At 33.1% G+C, this 21,075-nt stretch overlaps 1 protein-coding gene across 3 annotated transcripts in view; it reads right to left on the bottom strand.

Annotated features, from left to right (window-relative positions):
• The window catches only part of LOC132705798 (muscle M-line assembly protein unc-89-like), a 104,704-nt gene that overhangs the window by 36,949 nt on the left and 46,680 nt on the right, over nt 1–21,075 (bottom strand). For all 3 annotated transcript variants that reach the window (XM_060676684.1, XM_060676685.1, XM_060676686.1), the window contains exons 2-3: nt 16,045–16,260; nt 2,065–2,223 (exon numbers count right to left, since the gene is read on the bottom strand). In XM_060676684.1, the coding sequence (XP_060532667.1) occupies nt 2,065–2,223; nt 16,045–16,260 (375 nt within the window). The remainder of the gene's footprint in view (nt 1–2,064; nt 2,224–16,044; nt 16,261–21,075) is intronic.

The following is a 21,075-nucleotide window of genomic DNA, read 5'->3' as shown; positions in this document are numbered from 1 at the left end:
TTCATAAAACTTAAAAGTCACCTTACTTTCTGAACACACCTCGTATAGTAATCTTCCTCAACCTCAAGTAAAATTTCAAGTCACGGACAGCACGGCTTCCTTCCCAATAAATCAACTGTAACGTTTAAGATGGTTCAAAATTTCTTATCTAAACTATAGATAAAAAAATTTGATTTTGATTTAAGTGTGACTTTAGATAGCGTCTCATTCTCGGTACTTTTAGAAAAAAACTATAAACTTAAATTATCATAAGTCAGAATGGGGTGAGGTTCAATGTGGGGTACTACGGGGATCCATGTTGGGACCTCTGCTATTTAATTTAATAAAATAAATAGCTGAATCAGAAATTTACTTGATTACGTAAGAAATCGAATTATTGCTGGGTATCACTCAACTCAACTCACTCAACGCAATTAGAAACGACTTTGGGTATTTTTTGACAGAGTTCGCTAGTCCATTAGGAGAAGATTGGGTTTCTGCACCTGAGATTTCGCATGATAAATATTAAGTTATTTTTACTGAAAAATGGACGTGGGATAAAACGAATCAAGACATGAGTAAAATTCAAAAGATAAAAAAGTAGTAGTTTTAGTCGCCTAGCGAACCCCCACCCCTTCCCGAAAGGTCCCCTTTTAATTTTTATTTAGATAGGACCAAAAACCAGCCCCTTATCAGTAGAAACAACGATAATAACAATTTAGGTGTATCGTCAGCCAAAACGACACGCTGAATACGATTAGTGGTATAGCACTGAAGCCAGTTGCAAGCCAGTCCTCTAATTCCAACGTGACATAATTTTTCTAAAAGTACCTAGAAGGAGATGCTATCAAAAGCGTTAAGAAAGTAACACGTCAATCTAACGGTAAAAAATTTCTTATCTAAACAATCTATCAATCTAGAAACTACCTCAAACATTGCAGTTGAAGTTTTGGTAAGAAAGCCGTGCCGATATTCACTTAAAATTTTACGTAAAGTTATAGAAGATGTTAGCCTACCATAAGTTTTTCGAGACGCTTACTTACAGCAGGAAAAATTGAAGGATTTATTGAACGTTAGCATTAGTTCTAAGAATTTAGAAAAAATTCCATCGTATTCAGCAGAGTTCTTAGTTCTTTTAGACGTTTAGTATTTATTACCTTGTTCTTGCTAGTTGGATTCATAAAATAAATCGTCCAACATTCGGTTTCAACTGCATTTAAAAAATAATTATTGAATTTTTTGGACATGTCAGTGATATCACTAAACAAAATGTGTATGTATATATATAAAAATATATAAACAGCGTTGCCAAATTTCAAACAAATCCGTGAGAAGATATTTGAATTAATTTAAAAGAAAAGCTGTATCTCGAAAATCACGTATTTCCGGACCAAAATTTACGGAAATTTTTCTTCATAAAATAATTTTAAGTCGGTTCCACACTATTTCCCGTATTAAACTAATTTTTAAGTTTTGAGATTTTTTTTGCATCTCGTACCCGAAATACTTCGATCTTTTAATATCGATAAAATAAATTATTTTGAGAAAAAATTGAGATGAATGAATGTTTAACATTTGGGGATGAAAATTGAAAATCCCGATTATCTCCATATAAATTTGGGGGCGGGGCGATTTTCGGGTCAATTTTAAAAAGAAAACTTCATATGAACATATGTTCTAAACGTGTTAGCTTTTGAAATACAGGGTGGTAAAGTTTAAAACAAAATTATCTGTAACTTTACAATACCCTTCGTAAAAACAAAACCTTCCAACAACGCAATATTGCGGAATTTTTTCAATGGTGTTTGAATTAAAGAATTTACATTAATGACCACTTGCAGCAGTCGTAACGATTTAACTTTCTAGATCCCAACGATGTCGTTATAACCGATAACTACTGTATTAAAATAATGAAATAAATCATATACTAAAATAAATAAATAAAATGAAGCATTGTTTTTTTTTTCGATGAACATTGTTTCAATTAAAGTAAACTGAACCTATTTAATTCTCGCGAGCTAAGTGGGTTGATGCTTTTAATTTGCAGGGGCGTCCTTTAAAGGCCTCCGCAGGGAAACTACTGACCTGCCGACTGGTGATCGGGCGTGCCGTTTTCAGTGGAATTTCCCGTGGAAACTGTCGAGTTTCCCGTCGACGTTTGCGTCTGGTACGCCTTCGGTTTGTTCAGGTAACCTTTTTTGAATAGGACGTCCTGTCGGGGGGTCGTGATGCGTGTGTACTCATCTGCAACGAACGAAAACGTCACGTGGTACAAAATCCGGTCGGTACGGGGGCCGTATCGTATGGAAAGCGACGGTTTTATAGAAAAGCGACGCCGAAGCTATTGTCGATGCGGCGCGACGAGATAAAAGCCATGTTAAATTGGCCAGAGAAAATTTTTACGTGTCACGCGACCGATATGGCGGTCGTTATCCGAAAATTGGTTTAGAAATTGGGTCTCCGTGTCCGTTTTCGTTGCGTACCGGGTGTCCCCAACATGGGTGATAGAAATTTAACAAAAAACAACGGAAAATGCTGAAAAAATATTTTTCTATGAAATATTCTAATATTAACCATAGTTAAAAGTAATACCGTTACAGCGTATTCCAATGTTTTTTATTTGTTTGTTTCATTGGCTCTTTGTACAACAGAAATGGCCATCTTTAATGTTATAACGTACATAATTGAACACTTGGATCCTAACGAAAAAGTGGCGTACTTTTTGATCAGTCAAAGCTCTTCGACACTGTAGATCACGAACTACTGATTGCTAAGTTGTGATGCGACGGAATGAGGACAGCAATAGTGTGACATACGCATCAAGAGCCCATGAGATTGAGTGTGGGGTTCCTTAGGGGTTCATTTTGGGACACTTCCCTTTTCTACTACATGAGATATGCCTATATGCAGATATTTTTTTATTAAATGAAAATATTTAACAACACTTAAAAGTGAAATATTAACGTCGTAATAAATAAATAAAATTTGAACCGGACAATTTCCCCCTAAAAAACGTAATGGGGACATTTTAGCTGTTGTTGACGTCGCGTGGTACGTTTGCCTGGTGACAGTTATCAGATTAATATTTTTTTGTGAGTTTTCAGTTATTCTTCAGTTGAAAATGATTTATCATTAATGCATCGTGTCAACGTGTAAAACTAAAATCATTTCTGCTTCTGCAACATTTTTCAAATCACCTATTCAAGAAAAGCAACGAAAAATATGACTAAGAGTCATTAGACGCAAAACGCCACGTTTACTTATTTACCATTTTAAAATAACTATTTTATTTCTTATTTATTTTAAAATTTAAAGTACAGTTGGATGAAAAGTACTTCAAACTCTACTTTATGCAAAAATGTTTTGTAGGAGTACAAATAAATCTGGGGAAAAAGAGATGAAGCAAATCAATTCCGTGCAATATTCAAGAAATAACCAAGTGTACAGCTTCTTCTCATATTAAACCTGTAACTACAACCATTGCTTTGTCTCTAATTAAGTTGCTAAATTACAAGCTTCAGAGACTAGTAATTTAAGCGATACTGAAGCAATGCCTATATTCAGAATCTCCGTAACTCTCTTTCTCAGCTCTAAAGCAAAACAAGAATGGGCGCTGGAGTTAAAGCGAAAATATTTATAATTACGATAAGTACAGGCGTTTTTCAATTTGAGCTAGCATAAGTTCATTTAAATGTTTAATAATCACACTGTGAAAACATTCAGGTTATGACACCAAAATAAATACAAATGATTTTTACTATTTTTTGTTTTGTTTCAGAGCTGAAAGACAGAGTTACGGAGATTCTGCGTGTAGAATAACATCTGCATAGTAAAATGTAAGAGATACACTTCCTGGACATAGGTATGGTTTCTCTGGTTTCGTTTAGTAAAACTTCAGTTCGGAATTCAATATGGCTTAAATTACTGATCTCAAAACTTGTACTTGGGTTTAAGTTCGAGACAGATGATCGATGCGTACAGTAGATGTAATTGAAGTGCTGGCTTCGCTTAAAATGTCTTTCATGATACCCTTGCCATTTCTACAACTGCTATTCGATTAGATGATGGACCAGTCCGCTTTCCGTCTTCTTGGCAAGCAAAAATGGGTGGAACAATATTTTTTTAGACTCCCTTAAATTTTTAAATAAATACTTCGTAAATCCATTACCCCGCCATAGTTCAAATGAGAGGAATTGAAACGTGTCATCTGGAGTCCTAAATTTAATGCATACAAAAATTGGAATGAATGGTTACTCTCTAGAACCTTCTCTTTTTAATTTATTTTCTTTTGTTTTTTTTTTGCCTTCTCTATGATAAGATTGGCGGATTTGGTACGTTTTCTATGCCGCCCTATTTTCATGGCATTTATTTATTTTCTTTTTCTCTTTCACATTTTTTTTTATATACTTATTAACGACGCTTTGTGTACTATTATTTTCTTCAAAGGGCACTGTTGTGAGTTTAACCTGTTTATGTCCCGAAGAGCAAGTAAATAAATAAATAAGTTTCAAAGATATCCGCAAATGTATTGAAATACTGAAGTACTACGAGTATTAGCTACTACTAAAAACTGCTACAGATAATTAATTATTCCATATTTTAGCGGTTCAGTGCATATATATTAAAATTGTTTAAAATAAACTATTTGCATACATAATATTTGTTTGTTGTTCATTTAAAAACTATTCGTGGCTTTACCCTAATTTTTAACAATAATTTATTAAACATTTGTAAACCCTTTTTTTACGGTGTAAGCATTGTCACTTTACCTGTGATTATTAATGTTCAGTTATTCCTATTTTACCAAATCAATCTCTAATTTATTATTCAGTATGCCAAATGATATTTAAGATCGAAATAAACTTTTGTGCATTTACCTTTATTACTTGTAAATATTAGGCCATTAACAAAAACCAATCAATAAGTGTAGGACTAGTAAAGTCTATACTGAGATAATCAGTAAGTTGCTAAGACATTTTTATTATAACAAACACAATCGCAATAGGACATTTCGATGATTAAAAATTAATTATTTTGAACAAGGGTTGTCTTTTATTTATTTTACAAATAGTTTTCAACATGTTACTCTTAAATACGTCAATAGTATATGAAACAGGATCGTCTTCTACAATTGATTGATAACCTAGTTAATGATTAAACCGAATTTTTAATGAAAAAATAATAATTAATATTAAATAATTGAAAGCGGACAAGGTTGTCAAAATGTAGTAAAATCAGCAAATAAATAACATTTTATTTCGACTTGAAATATCATTCTAAATAAGAAACTAGAGTAGAGTGGTATAGACATTTATTTACTAATACCAATATAATATAAGAAATTCTGGGAAAAATCGCAATATATCTAAATATTTTTAAAATTTAAACCCGTAAAAAATGTTATATGAAACAAATACAAAATTTTACATGAAAAAGACGAACAAATAAAGATCCAAATTGTGTCATGGAAGACAAACTTTATTTATTTATTCACTTATTTTTTTATTTACTTTATAAGATTTGCATATTCAGATTGTTGTCAGTAAGGATTTTAAATATTTGTTGAATTTATTTAGCTCTACGTCTCTATTTTCAGCTGGAATATATATATATATATATATATATATATATATATATATATATATATATATATATATATATATATATATATATATATATATATATATATATATATATATATATATATATATATATATATATATATATATATATATATATATATATATATATATATATATATATATATATGATGACACTATATTCCGGGATATCATCCGTTCGCTCGTTGAACTCAGACTGCATCCGACTGGAATCCTGCAAATCCTGCATCCGACTGGAATCCTGCAAATCCTGCATCCGACTGGAATCCTGCAGACGTTTCATCAAAATCTCGCTTGGCATCTTCAATGCTCGCGCTCCGAAAACACTTCGAACACTTCGAACACGGAGCGCGAGCATTGAAGATGCCAAGTGAGATTTTGGCGAAACGTCTGCAGGATTCCAGTCGGATGCAGGATTTGCAGGATTCCAGTCGGAGTTCAACGAGCGAACGGGTGATATCCCGGAATATAGTGTCATCACATTTTTCCATTCGTGAATCAATACGTGAGAATATATATATATATATATATATATATATATATATATATATATATATATATATATATATATATATATATATATATATATATATATATATATATATATATATATATATATATATATATATATATATATATATATATATAAATATATATATATATATATATATATATATATATATATATATATATATATATATATATATATATATATATATATATATATATATATATATATATATATATATATATATATATATAATATTGTAGTATGTTTACCCGGAATGAAAAGGTGATTTTTTATAGTGGTAGTTATTAAATTTTTTGAACTGGAAGTTAATTTTATTCCTTGTCGAGCAAGAATCAATATTAGATCTTGTTTGAAAGTTGCCTTTATTTTTATGTATATAAATTAATAGTTTAAATAAATAAATACTTGTCAAAGTTAAACATTTTGCAGTTCTAAAAACATCTCTGCACGATTCTACTGGTTTTAAGTTGTACATTAGTCGAATTATCCCGTTTTGTTGGACAAAGATTTCTTCCCCAACTTATGATATTGTTAGAGAATACTGACTATACTGATGAGTAGTATGCATTTAAAACAGAAAACGTATTTAAGGAAGTTTTCAATTTTAAGATAGCAAAATACGAGTTATTAAGTTCTTTTTTTTGATATACAGTCTATTTAATTAATTATTAAATATTATTTAGAAATTTTGTATTAGAATTTTTAGTTATATCATTTTAGTCTATTTTGATACTTAACTTATTGATTTTTGAATTGAACTACTACAGTTTTTCCAGGGTTTAATCTAACAGTAAGTGTGATTTTTTTTTTCCAGCTTTTTCGATTTTTCGTCACAAGATCTCCCCAGGATTTCTATTTGGTAACTTCGGAATAACTGTTCCGGACCTTTATCAATCAATATGCTACGTTTTCCTCGCTGGTCTAATATTCTTCCGCCCACAATAAGTCCAAATCCAGATTCCGAACTGGATGCAGCTATAAATAATAATTTGTTTGGACCGGAAATCGAGAACTTGACAAAGGAAATGTCAAAAAAATGACCAGTTTAAACAATCCTTTGTTTTTAATGATACGGGAATAGAAGAAATAAAATCAACTCGAAAAAAAATATCGTAGCAGGAAACAGACTTTTGAAAAACGAAAATGAGACGCTTAAAAGCAATATGCCAGAAATGCCATATGAAAAAATCCATCACTGAAAAAAAGGAAGCTGAACTGCGATCGAACAACATGATCATTATGGCGCTAAGTCAACAGGGATCTTCAGTTTTCCAGATGCCAAAGTTTTTATAAATATTGGACTGAGTTCAGATCAACATGATACACTAAAAGTAACTAAACTCCCTAGTCAACCTATTTTGGTTACTTTCAAGTCTCAAACGTTTAAAGTGCAATAATGGAAAACGGAAACGGAAAGGTATTCTTAATTAACTCGAGATGGGATTTCCTGGTCCAAATAGCATAATATTTATCAATTAGGAATGCAGTAGAGACACCAGACACTTATTTTGCAAATGAAGGTCATGAAATTAAGGAACTTATAAACACCATAATTTATACAAAGTTATGTAAATTGAAATTTTGATGATCATAATTTTGCGATAGAGATCAAGTTAATTCCTAAATTAGAATTTAAACAATTTTAATATATTGCATCTAAATATTAGCGGTGTTACGAAGAATCTGTATAGCTTTTTGGTTTTTTCTTCAGACTTCTTCATGTCACTTTAACTCTTTTGGTGGCGTACTTATTTATACTTCTAGCCAGCTAGCTAGAAGAAGCTAGAAATTGGTTGAATAAATATATCTAATTTAATTGTAAACTTTGATAAAAATGTACAGTTAAGCCTACACATATGTTACCGATCCCCAAACTCCAACTCTATAAACTTTCTAAAAGGATTTGGACTTTTGCTAATGAACCAGCTAGAGATATGAAAATTTTTCTTGGAGATATTAATTTGGATCTGTTAAGTAATACAGATGGTACTGTCTGTGAACATCATGCTCTTTATCAGGACGTCACTAGACTGCAGTCATTAAATCTTCAGACAAAAAGGAGTTAAGTGTCTCTGGATATCGCTGATTCGACAGAAAATGGTGCAAAGTACAGGTTAGTGGGTAAAATGTAGGGCGAATATAATGTAATACATGGTATTTGTTGTTTAATGGTGACCTCAACGTTTGTACTCTTTTTCATTCTTCATCTACAAAGAATTCCGCGGTTAGGTTAGGAATGATATTGAGATGCCCTTTTCACTGGGTGGTTGGGTCCTCATTTCACTATGTAATAACATAAAGTCATATCGCTGCATGTATTTTTATTAGGAAACACCACCATCTTTATTTAGTCCGAGATAATTCAATTTTGTTTAACATTAGATTTATTGGCAACTAGGATTTATCTTTTTCATTTGATTCTACTTTTGACTACTGACTCCCCTGTTGGCACACTGACATAATATGTTTGTTCATCTTCTTAACAGAATCTGCATTCAGTGTTTTCTTCCACTCCCATTAGGCTTTATTCTTGAGGTTTTCTTTTGAGGCTTAACAAGGCCTTCTGTGAATTTTTCCGATGTACCATTGCACGTATTCCCTTTCCATCCATTGTATAATGGCTGGTTTTGAAACCGGATCCGACGCGATTGTGACCCTTGTGGCCTTTGTGGCCTGACACTCATGACAGCCTCATTTATGACGTTCAAGTTTGTTCTGGATCGAACCTGAATATTCTTGTGCTGGATTGCATAGCTTTTATTGTAGCTTGACAGTCGGTATAGGTTTAGATCGCAATTGTCTTCTTACGATTTTTTTTCATTTGTATCTCTCTCGCACAATGTTCTATTGTGGGTGATCTCAGCTTGCAACACTGTTACTAACTTACCAGTGGGAATAAAAATGTTTGTTTTCATTCTGGGTTCATATATTTCAGCCTTGCAGTAATCTCTATGCAACATTCAACATTTAGTAGGACTTCTAGCGCTGCGGTGGGCGTTGTGTTCGCACAGACTCACTAGCGTCGGGTCTCCATCTGCATGATTTTTGTTCCCCAAACGACTGCTATTAAGTTATCATTGAACTTACCAATGTTAAGTACAGTAAAAGTGTCATTTTTGGGTTTGGGACCCAGATTTTTCCACACATCGTTCTGCACCTTCCTAGTAAACTTGTTGCCCTGTGGGGAATGTGCTTTTTCCAAGTAAGCCTTTGCTCGAATGTGACTCTCAAATACTTTGCTTCCTTGGAAAAGTGAAGTCTTAATCCATGTGCTACTGGCACTCTCAGTCCTGTGAGGACAAGAATGGAATTATCGTTTTCTTCGGATTAACTATTAGCTCGTTTTGGCACTAGTTTTCCACGATTTTTGCAGCCTCTTAGCTTCTATCCGACAGAGTGCTGGTAAATTTTCCTCGTACTACAAATCGTTTGTATATCCCAGCGAATAGAAGCCTTCTGCAGACAACTGTTGCATTAGGTCGTCAACCAGTATGGTTGTCTGTCCTATTTCTTAGACTGTTTTGATATTTGTTTTATACTGTCTTGGAAAGCAGCTTGTTTAGGTCATCCAGAGCTAGATCTGTTGATTTCCCCAGTTGGTAAACGTATTGACGTTCACTTAGGGGAAAACATGTAATGTGCTGTCTCTATCACTAGCCTTCTTAGATAATTCAGCATAAATGGGGGCAGACTTATGAGTTGATATGGCTTTGGGGTGCAGTCTAACATTGTGCCTACTTTTGGCGGTCTACATGTTGAAATAAATTGGGCACAGCGCCGCACGCTTGACAACCCCTATATATAATTATATATAATTTTCTGCCATTTTTGCAAAACATGGGGTATATTTCATCTGCATCTGGCGATCTAAATGCTTGGATTTGGTTAATGGCCCAGCTGACCTTAACTAATTACCACTACCGCCTTCCCTGCCCTTTTAGGCAGTGGGTCCGATATGTGTTTTAATTTTGTTGCTTCCATGATCTTCTTTAGACTTTTTTGGGCTTTTTTTGTGTTCTCTTTTGATAGGTGGATACTTGAACACGCACAAGTATCGTTTACCTATAAATATTGAAAGTAGTAGTAATGTCAGGTAATGGGTAATTTCGTGCTCTTCGAGGATATCGTAAAAAAGTAACAAACAAGATAAAGACGTAGATAGGTTAGGATGTGTAAACAAAAGTCGAACCGTACCCAAACCATGTTGACTAGCCTATTAAATGCCCTTTTTAACGACTCCAAGTTCATTTTCAAAAAAATTAAAATAACAAAATAATAAATCTAGAACTGGGACACCCGGTATATTGTCGCGTGATACGACACGACGGGCGATTTTCGTCTCCTTTTGTCATTTCACGAGAGAAATTGCGTTCCGAGTTCTAACAGCGACCCTATTTTTAGCCTATTAAATATTGTAATTTTTGTTGCAACCGCTGAAGGAGAACAAGACGTGTGTCTTGTCTCTTGCAATCCATTTTCTATTATTTATTTTGTGAGGCTCGCGTCCTGGTCCCAGCGGTTGACAGATATTTTCCGTTTTAATTAGTGCCCACGCAGTGGCGTACTAGTCCGCTTCCTTTTCGATTCCGTATTAATTCATTCAATTAACAATGTTAAGGCCGATGATTTATTTAGCATTAACATTAATAAGTAACACTTAAAACAACGCATAAACGCATTAAATTTTCAATTAAGCATGAATGGGAAGGACGACTTCTAAACAAGTCAGACGTTTTCTGTAAATAACTGTGTATGTTTGAAAAACTAAAGTCAGAAAAAAAAGTAATTTAATGAACACTTGAACAATCTACAGTTTCGATAAAAATTGAAAAAAAAATGGCGACATAAACAATTTTCAAGTAATGTAATGTAAAATCTATGTCCATAATTACACAGACTTTCAAAACGACGCACATTTGCATAGAGACATTTTCGGCAATTGTTGTAATTCCGAAAATGTTTTTAAATGTGTCCAAAACTTAAGGTTTTTGTATATAATCTTGGGAAGATCAGGATTAATAGACCTCATTGTTTGTATGACGTCAGAGGAAGAAATCCGAGGGCGAAAGGTCAGGGGATTTAGAAGGCCAATGCATCGGACCATTTAATGAAATATTTTTTTCGTTAAACTGAAATGTGCATGATTTGAAAAAGTATTAATTTTTGAATAAGGGAAAACGTGGTAGTTATTAAAACACAACTTTAACTCTTTGAACTATTTGACCTTAAAGTCAGAGCACTCCTTAAATGGAAAAAAGGTGACAAATAAATCAAGGCCTACTTGTAAAATAATTACTTAAATAAATTTAAAAAAATTAAATAAACTTTACAAAGTGTGATAAAATGTTTTGCGCACTTAAGAAACATCGCTGAACTAGAAATTTTTCGTTCTCTCCAAAAATCCAAAAATTCCAATATGACGACCATAAGAAAAATTAAAGTTAAGGCAGGTTGCAATAAAACAACTGAATAATGTCACATTTTGAGAGTTGTGAATAAAGCGGTTTTCAATTTACTGGCGAAAAATGAACTCGCCGATATTCCCCAAACCAATTGACCGATCTTAAATCTGAGGCTGGTTATCAAATGCACTGAGTTTCCACTAAAACTTTTCCCATTTAACCTTTACTGCAGGTATCATAGAAGCGGAGATCTCTGTATAAAGAGGCGAATCTGGGACACAGAAACAGAGCCCTTTAGATTTTTTTCAATTCTAAAAATGGGTACGTAATCAGTTTTGTGGCGCCCACTATGTCACAGCCTATTTCCAGCCTTCGCTGATGAATTTTGAATTTAATTTTAATTTTTAATTTAATTTTAATCATATTGTTAGTAAAATTTTTGTGTAACCATGAAAGATGCTGAAATGTTATTAATTATTTTTTGTTATAAAAATATAATGCGGCTGTTACTTAAAAAATAAAAAATAGGCATCATAATGTTCATTATGCGTTTGGGTTTTAAAGGTTTGCTAGTCGCCAGCCCATCATCTAAGACAAAGGGTAGTTTGTCATATAAAAAATATCGAGCTACAAATATGGACGAAAAATGAGGTTTTCATTTTTTATCTTAAAATTGAAAATAGATAAAACAATAAAATATTACGAAAATATTACGTTATAAAAAACACTTCCTTTATATATATGTTTTTTTTTTAATGAGCGAAGGGGATTGAATTAAACTATTATTTTTCTTAATTAAATTTAAACAAAACCTTACGCAATGATATGGAAAAAAAATCGATAGAAACTTTCTTGCCTCCTGCCATTTTTTCATAAAAATATCAATCTCGTTCCCACCTGATATAGGTTAGCTTTGCATCTCGAAAAGAAGAATCTACAAGATCATTTACAACTTTGTAAAGAAAAGCAACATAATAACAGTTTCTTCTTTTTTCTTTCTTCTTCTTCTGCAAGATTATTTACAACTTTGTAAAGAAAACCAACATCATAACAGTTTCTTTTTTTTTCTTTCTTCTTCTTCTTTTTTTGTATGTTTTCTATTTTGACAATTTGTTTACTATAAATATTGTTCCGAGCTGTGAATTCTAGAACAGACCTTACCATACTATTATACACAATAATTACTGACTGCCAGTAGTTTCGATATGAGCCTTAAAATTTAATTTTGAGTCAAGATCTTGGTTACTTGGTTAATTCTTTTCAGCTGATTATTATCAAGCATTAAGTTAATATCTACAGAATCCTTACTCATATGTGCAAAAATGTGACGGAATCTCTTTTGTGAAAGCCAAGGTTAACATAAAAAAAAATAAAAAGAAAAGGGTGTAGATAAGATCTCTGGGGGGGGGGGGGGGGGCACCCGAGATTTTTTACTACCGACAACAACAAATTGAGTTCTCTGTCACATAACTTTGCAATAGTTGAAAAAAGTTTTAGCATCAGAGTTCACAGCGCACGTCCCAAAACCAAGATGCATGGAAAAATTGACGTCATAGAATAAACGGAACCAGGTTCGTAAGAACTGAAAGTTTTTTGTGAAAGCCATGTTGATTTGGATCAAGGTCACTTTTTATCTGAAAAAACGCCTGTGAACCTCAACCTCAAAAACCTAGGCAAAGTGACACCAGAGAGAGATGATGAGTGGATAAATGGTTTAGTATAAACATTTTATTAAAACAATGTAATTCAAATAAAAACACAACAAATAAGAAACACAGCTAATTTAAAATAAAAATAAAATTTTTATAGTTATAACTAACCAAAACTAACCAAAACTAACCAAAACTTCTGGACTCTTCCTGAAACGTCAGCAAGTTCGATTTATCAGCAACCGACGCACAGTAGCCTGTGGAACTTTCTTTGAAAATTAAGCGTAGAAAATGGATGAGTCTCTGATACGGATACAGGAATATGCCTGGATTATTTCTTATGACATTACAAGCGCAATTATCCGATAGTATTGGGGTAGTGTAGACTCAAACGATTTAAATCTCTATTTTTCACATTTAATCCGAAATGTGTTGGGGTACTATCACGCATGTCTTTTCTAGTTAACGGAAAGACATTTTATAGCAGAAGATATAATTCTTCTTGTGGAAAATGAAAACACGACTCACCAGTTAATCTTAAAAGTAGAAGATCTAGGCGAATTAAATGATCAAACGTTAACGGCAAACTGATATTGTTAAGAAACTAGCTTTGTCCGAAAATCTCTTGGTAAAAGAGTCTGAACCCTCTGTAAGTGGTATGGTTATAACTGTTGTTCTTTTGACATCCTCCATGCAATTGATGCATCGGTATTTCATTCTGACGCAATTTTCCTGGTACTCGTAACCCAACTGCCATTGATGAGAACCGGTTAAATAAGCTACGAGGAGATCTACGACTCAGATATGCTTGTGTGCAAAGACGATAAGCTTGCTTGAATAAATTAGTGGTATTATATTCAAATTAACTGAGCAATGTCAAATATGTTTTATTTGGAAGCGGTAAGTGAAACAATTGCAGGAGCAAAAAGTTTCTAAATAAAATATAAAATTAAAAACAAAACATATTTTTTATGTCATTTTTTATGTATGTTTTTCTTTAAATTTAGTTTAGGATAATGATGGGGGTAGTTTAACTCAATCTGCTTCCCTGGTTAAAAAAATAACCCTCAAAACACTCATTATATTTACTTTTGATGATATTCCGGATATTTCTTCAAAAAGTAAACATTTGCTATCAACAATGTTTCGCTTCCAATTAATAATTAATTATTAACCATTTTATTTAAAAAAAAACTTGTTTTAAATAAATACCCGACATATTATTATTTAAAAAAAAAACGTAAGTATCGAAACCTAAGGTGCGACGCCGCTGGCGTGCGACAGTTCTCATTTTAACATTTCGTAACAAATTATCGCGGTCCACTGCAGCCGCGGCTCTCAAATTTAACGGCAAACACTGTCGTGTGTTAATCACTTTAGCTGAAGCTGTACCGAGCTAGCCAAAACTGGTTCGACGTGCGACAAATTCGTAGGGCCAATATTTGAACGCGTTTACGCCGGATCGTAGAAAATACGGGGCATCCCGAAATGATTATATTTTAATGGCAGTCCTAAAACGCAAATAGAAGTTTTTACACAGCAAAAAATTTAAGGACCGAGAAATTAATGTTAAAAGGTCATGTAGTATTTTTTCGAAAACACAAAAATAACGAAATTTTATGGGTACTTTTTTATATTTATTGTATTTAAACCTTTTTGCAAGTTCTAAAAGCTCACAATTAAAGACAATTAGAAAATTTTTAAAACATAACCTTATACCACAATAAAATAAATTGTTGCCAAGAAAATTGGCCTTTTAAATTTCCTTGAAATGAATTTTTGCTTTTGCTTTGTATTGCTTTTTATTTTTAGTTTGTATATTATACAGGCTTAGCTGTTAATAACTCCAATCATAGCAAAATAATTAATGAACGGCAAGTGTGCATTAAGTAAAGAAATATGGCTTCAACTTCGCCTTTTGTGATATGTTCTCGTATTGTATTTACAATAAAATTATATTATCATTATTGTTACTATAGATCTCCTGAAACAAAGGTTAGTAGACTCTGTACTCTTCCCCGTTTTATTGAAATTTTTTAAAAATAGTTTCCTTTAATCGGATCTCATTTCAACTGTTACAAATGTCAGGTCAATAGCGATAAAATTCGGACACTTGGTGTACGTATTAGCACAAGGCGGAATATCTCGTATACCCTGTATGATATGCGAAAACCGCTACACCTTGTACATTAAAAGAAAATAGTCAAACAGGAAAAAATACCTTTAAAAGCGAATCAGTTATGGAGTCTTATGGAAAACAACTTATATCTGCACTATAGAAACTGGAATAAGTAGTTAAAACAGCGATGTTTCATTTTTAAACGGCCTGTATTTAAACAGCAACGTCGAATTGCATGAGGTTCATAATGGGCCACACTAGTCTGATCTACTGTAGGGACCGCCACCAGAGTTTCCTGATCTGACGTCCGCCTATTTATATTGAAAAGAACTTCTGTATTTTTAACTGATTTAGAAATGTTTTTTTTTGTATTAAGCATTGACAAAACAAATTAGATTTTATTTCGAAGGATACGATTTTTTAAATCTGTATTAGAAACTTTTTTATGCAACCTTAACTACGCCAATGGCTTGAGAATCACAAACAAGATGTTTAAAATAGGATCAAAACATTTAATAAAAGTCTTAGGGATTAAAATTTACACTTTAATAAACTGAACGTGACATATATAGCCTATTTCGAAAAGGTGTAAAGTAATAAGACAATTTATTACAATTTATTTCTTTAAATGAATGTTTAAATAAAAAATAATTGGTTCGGCTAGATTTTCGAATTTCAAGTTTTCGACATCGCGACGTTAACGAATAATAAAACCAAACCAAAAATAACCAAATCAGCTTACCGTCGTTGAACGTGATCTTGGTCTCGCTGGTGGTACTGCTGGATCTGGTACTCTTGGTACTGCTGTCGTATTGGTATTTCCTGCGCGGCGTCGACTGACTGGAATACGAATATCTGCCGTAGTATCTGGCGGAGGTCTGGTGGTAGCTGCCGTTGAAGCGACTCGATATGGCCGACGAATTGGTGTTGGATTCCTCGCTGTCACTTCGATCCGCGTCTGCAATCGTTAAAAAGTGGGGTTACGTGCACTGCTCTAAGAATTTCGCAGAGGATCGGTAATGGCCGAGCGTCCTTAGTTCAGAAGTCCAACATGGTTAAAATTAAAGAAGAATTTTGGAAAAGTTTTGCGGGTATTTTCAAGAGTAGTTATTCCTTTCAGTCCGAGTTTGATTTGGTTGTATAGGTGCACAGAGAGCCAAAATTAAACTGTCTACCTCGATTCTGAAGTTACCAAAGTATAATCTATGGTGGAACGTGGACGTAACCTAGACCAACAACAAAATTCCAACGGTCCCTGTCGCGTCGAGTTATTGTTAACGATACATCTATTTTTGTCTTAGCAGGTTTATATCATCCCGGCAAAATCACATGCCGCTTCACTTTTGACGTACGTACGCATCGCCTCTCTCATATGATTCCTTTTCGCCTTGGCGGCGTCTATTTCGGGTAACACTCGGTATTAGATCAACGGGTCTTTATAAATACCTTACGGTTCGTCTATGTGTGTGTGCGGAGTCGATAAAAAAAAGCGAGTGATGGTGATGATGGTGAGGCCGCACGTGATTTAAGGCGGTCGTCGCAACGCTATTTGGAATACCTTACGATTTCCGGGGCCTAGTTTTAGAAGAGCGCGATAATTATTCGGGAATTTTGTAAGCGCGCATTGCCAAGTCAAATATTTCCTGTGGGAGTCAATCTTTTTATTGTGCAATAATATAAGAAGAAGTTTGACTGGTTAAAAAAAGACTATGATCATAAAGATGCTTCCCACTGACATGATGTTGGTTATACTTAAACATGGAACAAGGTCAAGTTTGAAGGGAGTACAATGTGCAAACAATTACAAGGGCATAATAATGGTAGCCATTTTTATTTATTATTATGTTTGGTGCAGTATTTAGAATAGGCGACTATGTGACCAAAAATACTAATATGTGGTACAACAGGGAGTAATAAAATTAAAATTCCACAAAATAAGGTTTTAGATCCTATTTGCTTATGTTCGATTAATCCATGCAGAACAACTTTAAAAGGAGTTGGGTACATATGACGGAGTTTGAAGAGGGCAAGTTTATGTATAATAAACTATCATAGCTATATTATATTATCTAATATTATCTAATAGTTATATGGATGAAGTAATAGGTATGTTCCAACCTAATGTTTTAGAATCGTTCCAGTGTAGTATTGAAATAACCTCATAAGAACGATTCCAAAATTGTTTTTTAATCTTTTGAGAATAATAACTATTACGGTTTGGGCGCTTTTATTTATTGGCGCCAAGATCAGGACACTTCAGCAAACGTTACATCGGTTGGAACAAAGCTATGAAGTTAAATTTCTAGTTTTTTTATTAGTAATTGGCGGTCGGTAATTTTTTTGCGGAAAGCCACGCGTTTTCCATTTACATACGATTTTCTTTGAAATTTACTCTAGGCGTTTCGATATTTATGGTAAAATAAAAAAAACCACGCGGTGTTAGATTCCTGTATTTTTTAATTTAAAAAGTGTTTTCATTTTTGCATATAATCAGACTATCAGACATTTTTTTCCCTTAATTCGTCTTTTTTATTGACAAAATAATTTCGTTATTCGGGCGTCACCACGTTGTACGGTTTTATCTCTAGTCTATGTATGTGTGTGTGATGTAAATCAACGTTAAAAATGTTTGTAAAGTAAACTAGTTATCGCAACACAGAGGGACAAGAGATTATGATAAGAGGAAGTAATATACGGTCATAATTTATATTTACTACGGGAATTAAAATTCTTGAGGTTATAAGAGACGGGTTCATATTAAATCCTGTCGTATTTTTAAAAGTTAATAATCGGAATAATTATGACGGAAATATTACGTAGAGGACCTAGACGTCAATGTTGATGCTACGTGGCCGTGACGCCCGCCTAGAAAGAAGAAGAAGAATTATGTTCGAACCGTAGAGCGCAAGAGAGGTTAATTGCCCTGTTACTGCTAAAAAGTATTATTTTCGCCGTTTAACTAATAATTTTATAGCAGTTTTATTCGATTATGTGAAAAATTGCATTTTCTGTTATTAAAAACGAGTACATTTGTCAAACCAAATTTTCGATTTAAGGTATCAACAAACGAGTACAACATTCGCAGGGTTGTGGAAGCCTGCGAGACGAAACCCATTCCGCTAGTAGTGAGGTAACAAAAACAAGTGTTTCTATTTAATAACTTTTAATTGGCGTAGTGGCCTCGTTTAATTTTAACAAACGTGAAAGTTTGCGATAAATGGCCGCGGTCCGAAATATCTCATTATCGAATGCAGAATGTTTACCACGAATTTGGTTTAATTGAGTAATTCGGTCAATACGATAACAGCGTAAGCGCCGAAAACTCGTCCTTCGATTTATTAGCGTGGATTCGTCGTGAATATTTCGGCGCATCGCTCAATTTTACCTGGAGTCCAAAACAAATAGACGACGTTTAAACAATCTGCGCGGGGAGGGAGGCTATTGCGCAACACTCGATATTGTTTAACCGCGAATTGCAACGAATCAGATGTCCTTGAACCGTTACGTTGGGTTGCATCGAGTTTTTTGTATTATTAAATTAAAAATATAGTGTGGTGTAAATGAAACTCAGAACACATAAACTATAATATCTTTAATTTCAATGTTTTTTAATATTTCCTAGGCAGTCGTTTACTCTGTGCAGTCTTCATGGGACTGGTGTGACGTTAAGTTTTTTCATGTTACCTGGGGTCTATTCCCATTCGTCTCGTAGAGCTGTTAAGAGATATTGAGTGCTTTCTCCAAATGATCCCCTGCGACTGGGGTGATTTTTTTTATTAGTGACTGTAATTATTTCTTTGTTTATGATCCCAAATAATACATCAAAATGAATTTTCGTTCTAAATACTAAATATCCATATTTGGACAGTTTAAAGATTGGTTTCGGATCGACCATGAAATTTTCAAACATTTTGAAAATTCTCGCAACAACAAAAAACGTTTCGTTCAAATTATAACACCAAACAACGTTGTTATTGTGCGATTGCCTATTTTTTCGCAAACTGTTTGCAATTAATTTGGGAAAAATGTGCGCGTTGTTTGGTTAGATTAGTCTAACATTACAAAGTTCGATCGGTTGTTGTTTTCGGTCGGTTCAAACGCTGTTTCGGCCTTTTTACGCCCAGTACAGATAACGGCGTTCGTTGGTTGATTTTTTTTTTTTGTTGAGAATTTGCCAGAAACATATGTTGCAAGGTACGTTTTTGGTTCTATTGGTGGCGTTTAGGCATATTCATCACCTTCCTTAGAATAAATAAGGATAATTCTTCTACCTAACCTAACTACAAATAAAAACATAATTCTAACTTCATTCACGTTTGGTCAAAAATTTAATTAGAAAAATTGGTAACATGTGGAAGAAGGCAGATAGTAATAATAACAAACATTTGGCAAAGAACATTTCACTTTTTGACTTTTATTTCACTCGATAGCGTGATTTGTAGTAAACTGTGAACACCTTTTTTTAGTAGTAACACAAAATACTGCAAAGATTGTGAAATATGGCTACAATTTGTTTCCTCCATGTCCAGCAAATTTTCTTGCATGGAATTCCCTGCAGCTTTTAGCAGCTTATGATTTCAGAGCAATGAAAAAGAATTTTATTGGCGTATTTTAACACGCATGTAACGCATACTTCCTAGTTGAACTGAGGTGGCTTTTACTTGATGAAAATCCATTTATCAGAATAAATAAGAACTAAAAGTTCAGATTTTCACGAAATTATATATTATGACATGACAATTGTTTCGACAACACCGTGTCTTTATCAAATGTGACCACAAGATAGCATTTTTGGAAAAGTTGTGGGTTTACCTCGATACAACTAGATACCTTTTGCAAAATTGTTATTTTTAAGTAAACGTTACCTCATAATCGTATAGGAAAAGTTGCAAGCTTTTTTTATTATACCAAAATGTCTGAGATTTTGTGGTCTGAAAATATGAATTATTGTTGAAACGAAACTCAGTAACAACTTTCAATCAAAAGTAAAAGGGAAAACCAACTTTTTTTTAAATTTACTCTATATTAAAATAAAATTGCCTCTTTCTGCACTGCTGTACATAGAGTTATACTATAAAGATTTTTGGAATTTACTTAGTCCATTGTAGCAACTCAAAATGAAAATAAGAACACTTGGAGGCAATCTCAATTTTGAACTAACTGACATATTTCATAACATAAGGTCTGACGTACCCTGTATAGTTATCCTTACGGTCAACCTTTTTGGGGGAGTATACATATTATAACCATATCCGTCTTGGTCAGCACAATCTGCATATTGAATATCCGCAAAATTATTCCTTATTCTGAAACACGATTTTTTTAATAACTTAGTAACTACAGTTTCTCATTTTTATGCAAAAAAAATGGGACAAATTATACAAATTTATTTTGATTTGAACATATTTTTAAAAAGTGTTCTATTAGGTATTAAAAGGCGTAAGTTAATATAAAACTTTTAAAGTTTTGTTTTATAGTTTTGTTGAGTAAAAAATAAATGCACCATTTTTCCTTTACTTTCTAGTAGTCTTAAGTAAATCATAGATAAATAGCGACTTTTATTAAATTGAAGAAAAAAAATCAAATTTTAATTACGTTGAGCTGTTGTTATCCGCAGGGGCGTACTATTCATACTCAAACTCTATGAATTTAAACAGCGCAAAAATTCTAACGAATTAAGTTATTTTTATTTCAACTTAGATTATTCAGGCTAATCGACTGGAAAAAAATTATGGCTAAACCGAGTTTAACTTATAATAAGTTAAGGTAAAGG

The sequence above is a fragment of the Cylas formicarius genome, unplaced genomic scaffold, assembly GCF_029955315.1.
Source record: "Cylas formicarius isolate icCylForm1 unplaced genomic scaffold, icCylForm1.1 PGA_scaffold_8__14_contigs__length_24414737, whole genome shotgun sequence".
NCBI lineage: Eukaryota > Metazoa > Arthropoda > Insecta > Coleoptera > Brentidae > Cylas > Cylas formicarius.
This window is presented reverse-complemented; position numbering and strand designations above follow the sequence as displayed.